The 15453-nt window shown below is 45.6% G+C and overlaps 1 protein-coding gene across 3 annotated transcripts in view; it reads right to left on the reverse strand.

Annotated features, from left to right (window-relative positions):
• The window catches only part of COL6A3 (collagen type VI alpha 3 chain), a 93649-nt gene that overhangs the window by 2056 nt on the left and 76140 nt on the right, over positions 1-15453 (reverse strand). For all 3 annotated transcript variants that reach the window (XM_053597048.1, XM_053597046.1, XM_053597047.1), the window contains 6 exons: positions 14590-14686; positions 12966-13664; positions 11452-11554; positions 8345-8778; positions 7429-7692; positions 6432-6524 (listed from right to left, as the gene is read on the reverse strand). In XM_053597048.1, coding sequence (XP_053453023.1) covers positions 6432-6524; positions 7429-7692; positions 8345-8778; positions 11452-11554; positions 12966-13664; positions 14590-14686 — 1690 coding nt within the window. The remainder of the gene's footprint in view (positions 1-6431; positions 6525-7428; positions 7693-8344; positions 8779-11451; positions 11555-12965; positions 13665-14589; positions 14687-15453) is intronic.

Raw genomic sequence — 15453 nt, forward strand, 5'->3', positions numbered from 1 at the left:
AAACCACACTTTAAAACCTTTTCTATTCTTAGTTTTCTATTTTTAGCCAAAATGGCAATTAAATGGTGTCAAAATAAAGTTTAAAAGTAAGGCTTTGTATTTCACTATCAGCTAAGTACATTAAAAATTAAAGTGTCAAATAAAAATTCTTTATACGTGTGTATGTGTGAGCCCCCATGTGTGTGGAAAGCCAAGTGCCTTCGTGACCTGCCAAATTAAACAAGTAAGTAAAAGGAAGAGCTAGCACTGATGTAAAATTCACGACGGCAAAAATGTCACATAGCAAAGCTATTTTGAAGACAGGGAAGCATTCTTTTTCCAGTTAAGGAAGTTGGCGTTTTAAACGCACACTTCTGATGTAGCCCAGCTGCAGAGCAAAGTTGAGGTCCCCTCACGCCTGGAGAGAAAAGTTTATAGTTCACACACAGTAAGACTTATGTTTACAGAGTTTGCTGGCAAACCCCAGATTATTGCTGGGAAAGAGAATCATTGATGTCAACCGTTATCTATTTGTAAGTTTGGAAATGTAAAACAAAATGTAAGCCTTCTTTCCACAGTACTCCCTGGAGCCAGTGACGCTGTGTGTCTAGGTGAGCAGCCACCAGGCTGAGTCACCTCCTCTCCCGCACAGCTGACTTGCTGTTTGCCTTTCTGCCCAGCTCACCGAAGAGGTGGTGAGCACCTGAGGTTCAAATGGACACGGAAAAGGACAAGGAAAACCTTAGTCTTTAGGCAAAAAATCAAAGTGTGGGTCGCCCATGATGGATCAGACCCAAAGGTACACGGGAGGGAAGCTCAGAATCTGTCTAAGACATTTCCCAGATGCTGTGGGGGAGCAGTCACCCAACTGTGAGGCTAACATCCTCACAACCACACCGTGTCCTGGTTGCAGACCCTCTCAGGACCCAGAAAACCAGCAGCACCACCAAGAGTCTTGGGAGACCTGAGGAGGCCAGAATAAAACTATGATCATTATAAAAACAGGCTCGACACCCTACTCACTGAGCCAGGCATCATGGCGGGCGCCCATAGGCCCAGCTATTTGGGAGGCTGAGGCAAGACAATCACTTAAGCCCAAGAGTTTGAGGTTGCTGTGAGCTGTGACGCCATAGCACTCTACTGAGGGCGACATACTGAGACTCTGTCTTAAAAAAAAAAAAAAAATTATATAAACAACCTTCCTCCCAAACTGAACATGCCAGTAATTGAAGGGAAATGCCTGGCTTTCAAGGACTGTCCCAGAGGGAGCTGAGCAGGGCAGAATTGTTCAACCACCAAAGAGCATTCTTTGTCTACTGGGGGTTCCCAGCAGGCAGACGTAAGGCCTGAGTCACATGGCTGCCTGGCCCTGCCTCCTTTCCCTCCCAGAGCCTCCCTCAATGGCCTCAATTGGTTTCTCTTTATTTCATCTGAGTGCACTTCATTCCCGGCCATCTGTGTGTAGCTACTCAGTTCTCTCAGCCCTGGGCGCTGCTGACCCTGCCGAGATTCAGGCCTCCCAGCCCCAGGGCGGCCCGGGGAGGGCCCTCTGCTGCCCCGACACCCCAGCTCTTCCCACCTCCCTTGTTCTCAGCTTCCCACCCTGGGAGGCAGCACTGTCTGCATCTTCTATGCTATTCCAACAACAACCACGGCTGAGGCTCTGTGAGGCTTACCAGTGAGGCTGCTGTGGCTGTGAACAAACAGATATTTGGAAAACCAAGAAAAAATACCAATGAGGGCCTTGTACTATTCAAAGACAAAAGTTTGGGATTCTCCAGTTCTAAAGCATGAAAATAAGAGATTTTATGTTCTATTTTTGAAGTCCATCTCATCTTAACCCTGAGACCCACCATTTTGTCTGGACTCTCCTAAGCTGTGTCCGCTCTGCTAAAGGAACTGTCGTATGGCAGAAATCAATCAGTCAATCGATCAATCAAATGTAATGGAGATAGCTGGCCCTCGGTGAACTTAACCCGGAATTTTCCCTAGAACGATGAGTCTTGGACATGATCGCTTTTCGTGTTTTCCCTATAAAATGTTTGCACCTTGGCACAACCCCAAGGGAGTCGAGTCCCCTCTGTGTGAGGGGATCTGCCTGCACATTCACTAATCTGCTCTCTCTCGTGATTGAGAATGCAGTGGGAGCTAAAGGACAATGAGGACTGGACTGGACTGTCAAGGTCCTTCCCTGGTTCACTTTGCCTACAATAACACTGTAAATCAGTTCCATTTTAAGAGAGATCTGAAGACTGACCAGGCCCCACCTGGTGAGGCTTTCCTCTGCTGATCCCTGGAGCATCCAAGCACAAGAGAAGAAACTGATGTAAGCACGTCAGAATAAAGATAGTTCTGGAAACTTGCCTGTTCACAGAAGCCACAGGAGCCAACCCGGAACATTCAAACAACAGTGAAATGCAAGTCGCCCTGAGAAGCACAGTCTGTTTTGTAGTAAAGATGTGCACACACACACACACACACACTCAAGATGTGTGCACCTGCCATGTGCAACATTCAGAGAAGAATCGGGAGGGACGTGCAAGGGCCACTAACAGTGGTCATCACTGCTGAGACAATGACCATCATACATTATTATATTTTTCTGTATGTTCTGAATTCTTCGCAATGAATGTCTATTGATTTTATAATCAAAAACAAAAAAATAAAGTAAGTACTTTTTGAGACAGAAAACGTGTTGATTTAAAAATCTTGCCTTTTTGTTTTTAATAGTTTGGCTTCTCTAGTGTTTAAAAGTGTCAGCGCTGACGTTTTGAAAGCCAGCAAGTTACCACCATGTAAGCATCTCCTCCAGCAAAACAAGGGGGGGGGGCGATGTGTTTACACTCTAATTGTAAATATGTTCCTCATCAGCTTAATAGTCTCAGGACCAAACGATTTAGTCATCTTAGGATTCAATGTTTGCCATGATGTAAAGTCCAAGCCACAGGCAGGTCCGACTTGCCTGGACGAGAAAACTGGCTCCCATGTACTGAGCCTTGGTTGGTACAGTAGGTCCCAACTTAACTAAATTTTTAACTTTATATTTAAATGTCGTTGTTGTTGTTAAGTTTGGGATCCTTTACTCCTTCAGACCTGGACAAACAGATTTTTATATTTTAAGATTTCACGATAAAAATAATACCGTTTGAGACTCCTGATAACCCAAACACCCCCATTGACAAAAACACCTTCTCACACGGCAGTAAACAGACGGCTTTGAAGAGGGTTGTTTCCCTTCAACCAAATACAGAAAATATTTGCAGCTATTTAGCCTACCTCAGCTTGTGGAATTACTTAATTCTTCAAATTATTATTCACATAGAGTCAGCTATTTCTCTCCATGACATCATTCCATGCTAATCAGTGCTATACATCCATCACGGAATATGGTTAACCAAATACCACATTTCATCAAACCTAAGATGTCTTGATTTTAAGGTGCACTGCTGGTTTGGACAGCGCTACGTAGTCGCTAGTTTTTGTTTTGGTTTTTGTCTCTACCTCCCTGTTCTCCCTTCCCACTTTTGGCCAAGGAAGCCAGGGCTAGCTGTTCTCCATGCATATTATTACTAAAGCTAAAACGGTAAACTTTGAAAGGTACAGGCCCGTGAGATAAAATCTTTGCATTCACAGAGGTGAAACAAGCAATGCTAACATTTCATACTAAGAAAGGAACGCACGGCCGTAAACATAAGCCCTGTTTCTACTAAATGGATGCTGCAAAAGTACGAGGAATTAAAATGCACACATGTACATACAAAGCAGCTAGCTTTAGAACTGCATTTTGCCTGATTTATCTAGAAAACACATCTTTGGAGAAATAAGCCATACTGTGGTCATTGATGTTTGGATACAAAATATTCACACAAGCACGGAGTAAGCATGCAGTCGCTGTTTTTTTTTTTAGTAATGAACAGTGGTTAGTTGCCACTCATTTTTCTGTCTCCAAAAATAAAATATAGATATCATTAAAATATTTTACCCCCCTGAGGAAAATGGCTAGGATGACAGTCACAGAAGAAGGGGGAAGTGGGGAAGATAAGCTTTCACTCCCTAATACATCCTTGTGACCGCACGGATGACAGAGTCATTTATGCAGGGCCACATTCTTAGGAAAAACAAGTAATTCCCAGCTTCCCACGGGGTTGGAAAGACACACATATGTACAGGTGCACAAATCCACGTGCACACACGTGAAATGGTGAAGAACACGCTTGCCCTGGGTTGGAGGGCTCCACACTCACCATTAAAAGGAAAAAGGTTTTAGTTGCATCTACAACAAACATCTGTGGTCTTGAGAGCAACATGAGCCCCAGTGTCAAAATCTCTTTTATCTTTAACACAAGGAGAGAGGCGATCTAAGCACCTTCCTAATTCAGAACCTCACAGCTCAATATAAAGGGAAAAAACAGCCCAGCCAGACCCTGCCTTGTGGCTGTGTTGTTTATATTGACTGAACACTGTTGTGCATTCTTATCCTTTCTGGATCACACAGAAGAGACCCCAAACATCCCCAAATCTGGCTGTCTGGTTTATTCCAAGTCATTTTCCCTCAATGAGGCACTGAGTTGGCTAGAAATTTTACATTTCCCACACTGTTTTAGGGGTAAAGTTAACTGATGAGTGGGAAACGGTATTCACAGATTTCAGAGCCTCTGAAGTCGGAGCTGAGTCTGTCCTAACCCACGACTCTGTGGCTTCTCTTTGGGCTCACGCGGGAGTGAGGCTGGGCCTGTCAGGAGCTGCGGGACGTCACTGGTGCAGACACCAAAGGCTTCTCCCAGGTCCTGCGATATGGGACTCAGAAAACTCTTGCAAGCTGAAAGCAGAGGGCTGAGCCTCAAGTTTGCTTCCTCCCTCTCCACCCAACCCCAGGGTCACCCGCTGATTTCCCTGTTTTAGTTTAAGATGAAAATCATCGCACTAAAATTGTTTTGTAAAATCTTCTCATACAATGACTAAGAAGTCAAACTTAATCACCCAATCCACCATGAACTCCCGGTTCGTTTTCTTAAATTTCCATGGAGACGTTTCTGGTTTCCTATCTTTCGGAGGAGTATGAAACGGACACAGCGGTCTCTGACACAGACCAATTACTACACTTGTCTGCAAAGGCAAACGATTTGAAACACCTTCCAGCTGCAAGCAGGCAACTTATTTAGCCTCAAACATCTATGTGTACAATGGTTCCACAATTCCAGCACAGATGACTTTCTTTCTAGTCACTCCTGAGGCCCCCTGTGAGTGTGGCCCTATAGAGGGTCATGGTCAGACGGATACCTGGATAAGGGAAGCCCATCAGTGGGAGAGGCATTCTTGAAATCTTAGAGAACATGGACGCAGATTCAGAAAACACTTAGAACATCTTATTTTACCTACACATAAATGAGATCGGATATAGACTCCATAGAAAGGGCCAGATGGAGAAAACATCATCATTTTAGAAACAATGGAAAGAGCAAAATGAAGAATATAGATTTGATAGCCCTCAAATAATAAGCTTTGCTTCCGACAACTCAATGCATATTAGGCAGGCAGAGCTTCTTCTGAACCCAGCACAACAGAGAAGCAGCGGAGCCCTCCACAAAGCCCTTTACTGTATCAGCTACAGAAACAAACACTGTAAAGAGAGGCAAACAACGGCAAAATGTCCCCACAGATAGCAGCAAGTTTTTGCTTCAGGTCTATAAGACAACAGTATATCTAAATTCCCATGGAATTTCAATTATTTAAATTAGTATCAACATCTTTTGCTGAACACTCTTAAGCAGAGCATATGGGCTATGGCAATAGCTTTCTGGCAGGTGAACAAGCCAGGCTCACATTCTGCTGAATGTGATTGCAGGTCACTCAGAGTCCCCCTGTCTGGGGGCTAAAGCAAGTTACTGTCTGTCTCTGAGTCACACCCACCCAGTCACTAACTTAACTCCAGGGAGTGCTGCTCTGGAGCTCAAGCACAAGGGACAGTGGCATCACAGAGCAACCAGGGCAGTGCTCAGGGAAGCAGGACCATCCCCGGCCACTTCCAAAGCCTGGGTTTCTGCTTTGTCTTGGCTCTTCTGAGCAGTTTTTATTAGATGAAATCACTGAAAGGCGGAATCTCTGCTCTTCGCAGCATCCCAGACCACAAATCAATGCCAGCCCCAGGGTGAGCGCAGGGCAAATGACCCATGAACAGACTCTGGCTGGTGTCCCCAAAGCCACTCCCATCAAATTCCCACTAAGAGTTTTGTGACGCGCAAGGTCAGTCTTCATTTGCAACTGGAACTCTGCACAAGAAGACTATGTTGAGCTGCACGGAGCCAGTTTGTACCTTGTCCCCTAGAAGGCAGGCCTGGCCTAAGACGTAGAACCCAGGAAGATGCCTCGGAATCCTGCATTCGAAAGCTTTAGCGTTTTTGGAACAATGCTTTATTAGTGCCATTCACAGACCTGGTATTTCCACAACTCACCTGTTTCTGTTAGAGCCAATGGTTCCGTGCTCACCATTAAATTGATGGTTGAACTAGAAGCTGACCTTGCTGGCAGTGCAGGCTGGGATTTCTCTGTGAAAGAAAAACGCGTGCAAGTCGTGGGTGAATCAGAAACAGAGGGGCTGAGGAGCCCTCGGTGGCTGGCGCGAGGCTGCCTTTCCTGACTGATGTCTTATCGCAGGGTGCATATCGCGAGACGGACGGGTCGCCTCTGCATGCAGCCCTGACCTTGGAGTCTGTTAACACGTGAAGGGGAGTGATCCCCAAACCTCTGAGCAAACTCTCCTCTCCCCTGTGACCTCTTCTGCGGCCATCCAAGGAAAACTGAGCCCTAGGGCTGGGTGGGGATCCTCTCTGTGGCCTAATTGTGGTGTGGATGAGAATTCCCTTTCCTTTGCATGGTCCTAAAGAAAAGAGGAGCCTCCCCATCCACAGCCCTAGAGCAGAGGCATTGAGAAGAATGAGAGAAAGTCCAGATGCACTTGGAAAGAAGAGAGAGAAAAAAGGGGCCCTGAATAACTGAGAAAGGCTGGAGAAGCACTGAGGGCAGTGCCTGAGTGTAGAGGGACCGGGGAAGGAAATTCTTCAGGAGCTAAGCACATTCACCCCCAGGGCACCTCCACTGGCCCCCAAGGAGCCACTGGCCCCTGGGGTTTCCACTCCCTGGACCCAAAAGCATGAGCAGAGCAGTGGGCAGGAGAAAGTCACCACCTGGGGCTGGGCTCAGGCCAGCTGGCTCAGGCCACCTGAGTCCTCCGTCAAGTGTCCAGGCTACCAGGAAGGACCACATTTCACATGGAATCTCATTTTCCATTCTGTCGTTTCATAAAGTTAGGGTGCAACCAAATCACCCAGAGCCTATGTGTTGCTATTTCAGAATTTCAGGATGGATTCAATAACAAGATCTGTTCCCCTGTGTCCTGCTAGTCTGTGTAGAAAGTAGGTACCGACTTTTTTAAACCTGCCATGTACTTACTTGTGCTGAAACTTCCGTGGTAGGTGGCTCTGATCTGCGACCTCAGGTAGCAGACCACAGTGACATGGTATGCGTGCCCAGCGAGCAGGCCCCCAAGGGCATGGCTGGTGACTGTGAGGTTCTTCCTCAGAACCAGGGACTGATCGTGGGCTGAGGTGACCGTGAGATCATAAAAATAAGCACCCAGGGGCTCTGGCCCGTCCCAGTGGATCTTGGCGCTGTTCTCCGTGATCTCAGACACTCGAACTTCTCGGGATGCCTTCACTGGAAGACACACAAAGCAAAGCGTGGAGACAAGAGGTAAGATCCTGAGTGACTGGAACACCCGGGCTAGAGGGCACGTCCAAAAAGGCTGCGTTAACTGACAGTCGGCGGGAAATTCAGTCGGCAGGGAACTGACTCTTGTTCAAGCTCCTAAACAATACTGGCTTTGTAATCTAACTGCATATGTGAAATTTGTACTAATTAAAAATCTCTGTACTCATCCACAAGGGACATAGCTACTTTTTCTTTCTATTACAAATACCTACTACTGAGAAGATGTTTTGAAAACACAAAGCCCAGGGTGCTAATCACAAGTTTCATTCACTACAGAGTAAGCCTTATAAGTCAAAAGATATGAAGTCATGAAATTTTAAGGGTATGACCTGAATTTCTTTTAAAAGAATCTTTGCTTTCTCTCTGTTTGTAAAATGAAGGCAATTTCCATCTCTTCATGAGCCTCCCATTACAACACAGAGCTTGTGACCCTCTGCAGTGGCGACTAATGTCTTCTTTGAGGAAAGGAAGAAATAACACACTCGGAATCTCCTTAAACCCCCCAACACCATCATCCGCACCCCAGACCTCAGACTTAGGCCTCCTTTAACTGCTCTGTGAACAGGCTTTGAGGATGCAGCTGACAAGGGCCTCTTACCCACGGGCTTGGCAGTAGCCGGCTTGCTGGTGGCAGGTTTGGCTGCCTGGGGCTTAGGGGCATCGGACTTGGTGGCCACTTGTTTTGCAGGAGTATCAGGAGGTCTCGCAGCTGCTGGCTTCACTGCTGCCGCAGGCTTCACTGACACTGCAGATTTGACTGTGGCCGTCTTTGTGGCCACAGGCTTAGCAGCCACAGGCTTGGCAGTGGCTGGCTTTGGAGGGGCTGGCTTTGCAGCAGCTGGCTTTGCAGCAGCTGGCTTTGCAGAGGGCAGATTTACAATAGCTACTGGTTTTGTTGTGGTGGTCACTGGCTTTGTCGTGGTGGTCACTGGTTTTGTTGTGGTGGTCACTGGCTTTGTCGTCGTGGTCACTGGTTTTGTTGTGGTCACAGGTTTAGATGTAGGACTTGAAGTAACATTATTTGGAATGTTCCTGTTAAGACAAATTAAATATTACCTCTAACTGCACCTCTGCCTACTACCTAAAATATACACATAATCCCATGAGCTACATGAAATTGGCTGTTGTAGCAAAATGCATGCAGTATTTTTACAGATTATGTAAAGTATTACATATTTTAAATTCCTTTTTAGGATCCAAGCCACACATAAAAACAGCATTTTTGAACAGCATGTAAAAAAAAAAAAACAGCATTATTGAACAGCATGTAGAAAAATCATTAAAAATAAAATCATTAAAAATAAAGCTCATATACTATAAGGACAGCTAACATCTTATTTTCAATTTATGAAATAAAGGCAGGGAGAAAGTAAAAGAGAGAATATAAATGATATTTAACAATGTTCTAATTATAACAATTAGCCAACTGAAACATGCACAGAAAATTAAATAAAATCAGTAGTTAGCTACTTGCACTATAAGAAAGAAAATGTCATATCATGCTAGCAAATTATAAAGTCAGCATGTACTGTTTTGCTCCCAGGGCTTAACATCTGGCGTATGCTTTGTTTATATTGAATGGGGAGCTTTTTTTTTTAGGGTCTCACCTCTTTCACCCAGGCTAGAATGCAATGGTATGATCCCAGCTCACAGCAACCTCAAACTCCTGGGCTCAAGAGATCCTCCTGCGTCAGCCTCCCAAGTAGCTGGGACTACAGGCACCCACCACCACGACCCACTAATTTTTCTGTTTTTCGTAGAGGCAGGTCTCACTCTTGCTTCCAGTGATCACAAACTCCTGGCCTCAGGTGATCCTCCCACCTCAGCCTCCCAGAGTGCTAGGATTAAGGAATGAGCCACCATGCCTGGCCCTATTTCTGCTGCTTTTTTTTTTTTTTTTTTAATTTCTTCATGTCTTGTGAATCCCTAAAGAGAAGCACCAGCACCAACACAGTCAGACAAACACCACAACTCAGAGCCCCTTTATTCCTTTCTTGCTCTTAGAGGACAATTCATTACTTTGACGACACTTTGTGCTGCTTGACATACAGAGGATGTTTTCAAGTTGATACCCAAAAATGTCAAATACTGAGTTACTTAGTTCATTCTGTTTTCCTACAGATAAGAAGTTTCCACCAAGTTCAGGGAATATTCCAGAGAAATAATAAGGATCAGGTGGAGCCAGCACCATAGCTCCAGGTTAAGGGCAACAGGTGCCTGAGTTATCATGTCCACTCTTACTGTGCTAAGATTCAAAATCCCTCCCTCTGAGGACACAGCCAATAACCAGATGGCTTTTGAGGTGGTAGAGAGAAGGACTTATTATAGGAAGAGGTGAGCTCTCTCTCCTCACCCTGGAGGACAGCCATCAGGGAACCAGATCTTCATTTCTCAGAGACTGTTTGAATGCACATCTCATCCATGTGCAAAGGTCGGAACCCCACTTCCCGCCTAAGCACGACGCACTGTGGTAGGCTCTTCAGGGCATAAACTGCTGACAGGTTGCATAAGCTCAGTTCCTGTAGCCATGAACCCCTGCCTAGCAGTCTGTCCCATGGCCACCCTGCCCCCCATCTCTGTCCCCAGAGTTGGGAGCTGACATGAAGCAGGGCACGAACCCCTGCCACAGGTGTCATCATCCTACCCATCTCCCCACCCGCTCGTGAGTCTTCACAGTAAAGCATGCACATTGCTTCCTACTATTACCATCATCACGTGCTATTATAGCATTAATAATTTTAAGAAAATGTGGGGCCTATTTTTTGATATATCTAATCCTTCTTTATGAAGTCATTTCACACTAGGCATGGTAGATTATTTAGACATATGATCTCAATTATCCACCCTTCCTGGACCCATGTCCTTTACACTGTGAGGTAGCAGGTCCTCCCTTCGGGGCTAGTTTTCCACCCTTAAATCTAGGCTGGTCTTGGACAGGCTTTTGCTGATGGAATACATCAGAAGTAACAGTGTGCCAGTTCCAACCTAAGTCTCCAGAGACCTTGCACACTCCTTCCTTCTCCCAGGGAACCCTGCCAGCTCACCTGGTGAACAAATGCAGGACACTCTGTTTGCTGGAGAATGAGAGAACACGTGGGGCTAGATGAGCCACCCAGCTGAGGTCATTCTAGAACAGCAGGTCCACAACTGACAAGCAGCTGACCACAAACTTATAAGTGAGCCCAACAGAGACCAGAAGAACCACCCAGCTGAGCCCAGACTAAAATTGCCTACTCACATAATTGCAAATTAATGCTGGTTGTTCTAAGCCACTAAGTTTTTTTTTGTTTGTTTGTTTGTTTGTTTTTTATTGTTGGGGATTCATTGAGGGTACAATAAACCAGGTTACACTGATTGCAATTGTTAGGCAAAGTCCCTCTTGCAATCATGTCTTGCCCCCATAAAGTGTGACACACACCAAGGCCCCACCCTCTCCCTCCGTCCCTCTCTCTGCTTCCCCCCCCACACACAACCTTAATTGTCATTAATTGTCCTCATATCAAAAGCCACTAAGTTTTGTGTAGTTTGTTATGCAGCAAAAGCTAACTAATACATTAGACTATTTGAGAATAATTACCCATGTTACCCTTTGTGAGTCCCATTTTCTGAATTTTAGGATCCTTATCCCTAAAGTTAGGAGTGCAGGGAGACTTCGGCATTGCCTTTAGCACTACAACTTTGCAGACAATAATTACTTTCACTTACACTTGTTTGTGACCGAACTTCACAGGATTCTTTGCTGGTTGGTCCCCCTGGAACCAATCACACTGTTTCCTGACATCTGGGGACAAGTAAAAAGCATTTTCACCTAGAGAAAAACAGAAAAAAGCATTTGAACTGCAGAAGAATCACATGAAAATCAAAATTAATCTATTAATGAGTTAAAGGGATCACATCATATCTGTGTTGAGTTAATTCTTTCAAACATGCTTATCCACTGATTTCAAACATTAAGTGCAATAGCACTTGATCTATAAAACATATTAAGCCAATCTGTTCTATCTGATAATATTTTCGTGGCTAGGTTAATGATAATATCAACTCAATGTGAAGGAGAAGACAGGAAAAAAATAAAGTGGAAAGTTTAAGATGTTTAACTCCTCACATTTATAAGAGGGACTTTAACAAATGCAATCAGTGTAACCTAATTCTTTGTACCCTCAATGAATCCCAAACAATAACAAAAATAATAATAATACCCCCCCAAAAAAGTTTAACTCCTAAATGTCAAATTATAATCCAAACGTATTTAATATTTTCTCAATGCTTTGTTGAACACAGCATGTGTTTTTAATCTTCTGAAGACAGGAGCAACAGGCCCTGTGTGATCTTGCCAGCATACTTTATGTTTTCCCTAAATCTTTTGAGGAGCAGGCCTTCACAAATGTGAATACTGTTTCCATAGGTGTCAACTTTCCCTAGCGTAATAATCTTTGAGCATGTACACGTTTATGTATACTGTATAAATCTCCAACACTTAATGATACTTCCCCTGTCTGCCTCTGGGCCGTGCGCTATGCCAGGTTTTGGGAACCACAAAGGGCTGCACCTCCTCAGAGAACATGCAGTCTGCTGAGGGACACAGACCCGTAAATTAACAACCAACAGGCCATGTGGATGCGGTTAGTCAAGGGGTCCAGACTAACCACAGGCAGGCACTGGCAGTGGGAGCTCCACGGTGAACAGAGGATCTGGGCATGACCTTTGAAGATGCTGCTGGGGCAGAGGCAGAGATTGTTCCAGGGAAGGAGAGGCCCCTTGGCCAAAACCCAGAGGTATCCAAGCCTGGGTCTGGCGGCTAAGCCCTGATCAATGCAACTCCTTCCAGAAGCTTTCCGTAGTGCCCCCAACAGACACACTTCTCTTGACAAGCCAGCATATTATGTCACGTGTAATAAATGCATTCTCCCACACCCTTGTAAACTATTAGGGACACCAATAGTGCCTAATGGCCGGAAGATACTTGGTCAAATGTGGTGGAATTAGTGAGGGGATGGGGGCAAGAATTACTGTCTGTGTGCTCCCCGCTGACCCTGGCTCCTAAAGCATTTCTGCCACATGACAGGTGTCAATTATGTTTGCTGAATGAATGAACACATTCATATTAGCACATGGGATGGCTTTCCCAAGACTGTTCCCCGACTCCTCCTGGCCCAAGGGTGTGGGCTCACATGGAGCCCCAGCCAGGACACACACCGTGCAATGGACACAGGACTTACTGCTGACAAATGATGGCAACAGCCTCCCAAAGCGCATCAGCGGCTCCTCGTTGAGCTCAGTCGACTTATCCAGTAGCTTGAAGAAGACATCATTTGGCTCACTGGAGAAGCCGTACACCTCCTTGACGTTCACCTTCTTGCCAATGCCCAGGATCACGAAGAAGTAGCCCTTGCACTTGGCCTGCAGGATGGCTCTCTGGGCATCCTCCAGCTGCTGTTCCCGCACCTCACCTGTCAGCATCAGCACCACAATCTTCAGGTCCCGTGGGTTTGGTGCGCTTTCAAAGACGTTCTCTATGGTGTAGTCGACGGCACTGCCCAAGTCCCTGGTTCCCTGCAACTGTGTCATCCCCCTGCTCAGGAAGTCCAGCAGTTTCTCCTTGGAGCCATAGTCAGTCAGGGAGAATTCCACCTTCACAGGCGGCACGCTGGCATTGCCCCGGGACGCGTAGGGTGCATGCTGCAGGACAGCCACTCTGGCGAAGTGCTGGGAGGCCTTGGGGTCTGGGCTCATGTCCAGCTGTCTGACCAGGTAACCTATGTACTTCTTCATCTCGTTGAACTGGAACAGGGTGGTGGTCTCAGCGCTGTCTAAGATGAAAGCCATGTCGATGTCCACATCGCTACCTGCAGCCCTCCTGTCCCTGAAGGATGGCCTCCAGCTGCCGAACCCACAGGATGGGTCAATGTTGCAGATGTCTGGGAAGAGGCACAGCAGGCCATTATGCTGGGCCTCCTGCAGTGGGAGCCTGCAGAACCTGACCTGTAGGAATCTGGGGTGATCAATACTGGCACGTAGAACAGAAAGCTCTTTACTCTTAACACAATAACTAAGAAAATGCCAGGAAGGCTATGTTAACCAGTGTGATGAAAATATGTCAAATGGTCTATAAAACCAGTGTATGGTGCCCCACAATTGCATTGATATACACAGCTATGATTTAATAATAAAAAAAGGAAAGCTCTTTACACCTTGCTGCCTCGACTGCAGCCACATTACAGTTTGCATCACCTAATACAGTAGGACCTCTGTGAGGTGACCACCCAGGGACTGTCACAAACTGGTCAGCACACAGAGGGAGTCAACACAGGAATGAGGGCTGCTGTGCTGACACATACAAGTGCTGCATGTCCAGTCTGCAAAAGTCAGGTCACCTTAAGGAGGGGACAGTGTCAGGAGGGGGTCAGCTATGGAGGTTCTCCCGTACTTAGCAGAGGAAACAAATCAGTAAACTAAAATTGTTGTTTATAGTCTACCACGGTACTGACATTTAAAAAGGAAATGAATAATTACCTTATCTTTGCCACTCCCTGGAGAAATATGTCCTAGGAGCCAAGCATTCTCATTCTAGAATCTTAGGCTAAAACTTAAGCAGAGCCCACCCCCACCCTTGTTCCCTGTAACGCCAATGACTGCCACGAAGAGCAGCTCTGAGTGAGGAGGTTCACGTTAAACATAGAGACCATTCACATAGTATTTGCACTGGTAAACATAAACTTTACAAATCTTAATTTAACTCGAGCTCTTTACACAGGTCATAATTATTCACCCAAATATTTCTCTATGGAGATGACCTTTTGTAATTGCAGCTGGACAGATTGTCCTGCAGGAGAAGCACCTTACCCAGGCAGACGTGACACGTGAGGACGTTCTTCAAGAAGTCTGAGAGGTCCCTACTTGCCGGCAGGACAAGCGCATGGCCCACTGCTGTGTTGTTGATCTGGTTTAAACAAAAGAAGTTTTTGGTAGGCATGTACATGATCAGTAACTATTCGAAAATACGGCTGAGGAATAAACCAAAGTCACGTCAAGAAAATAAACTTTCCAACAGCTCAGTATCTTCTCCTTTGTGGGTGGAATGGGCTCTGAGTGTAACAGGAGAACAGGGGTTTTACTCTAATGAGATGAGCCAGAATTCAAGTCCGACTCCAACATTTCTGCTAGACCCAAAGCAAAAAGTATTTAACCTCTCTGAGGTTCATGTTCCTCCATTGTAAAATGGAGATAAAGGTACTTTGCCAATGGGAGTATTTGGAGGATTAAGTTAGATAATGTGTGTAAAGTACCCAGGGTTGCTCTAGCAAATAGCAGGGACTTGAATGTTGTTATCATTTCTGCCAACAGCAGCAGCCAGCAAGTGCAAGCCCAGCCCCTCCCACCCCCTCGGGTCTAGTTAGCGACAAAGCAAGTGACAAAATCAATCCTGGTAGAAGCAAAATGTCCCATTCATCATAGCACCTGGCACACAATCAGTAATTACTCATTTAATCAATGACTAATTGAATGAATGGATGAATAATGAATGAATGAATAATTTTTTGATCTTGCTGAAACCTTGCTAAGAAACAGCTGTGATTCTGGGTCACTTGGCCCACACAGAGCAGATGCTTATACACAGAGCCCCACAAGACCATTCAGCTGGTAGCCCAGATTTAAAACTGGATTCCTAGTGCAGTAGTCTGTGGTCACAGTAGCTGCAGTTTGGCC

This window comes from Nycticebus coucang, chromosome 7, assembly GCF_027406575.1.
Source record: "Nycticebus coucang isolate mNycCou1 chromosome 7, mNycCou1.pri, whole genome shotgun sequence".
Classification (NCBI taxonomy): Eukaryota; Metazoa; Chordata; class Mammalia; order Primates; family Lorisidae; genus Nycticebus; species Nycticebus coucang.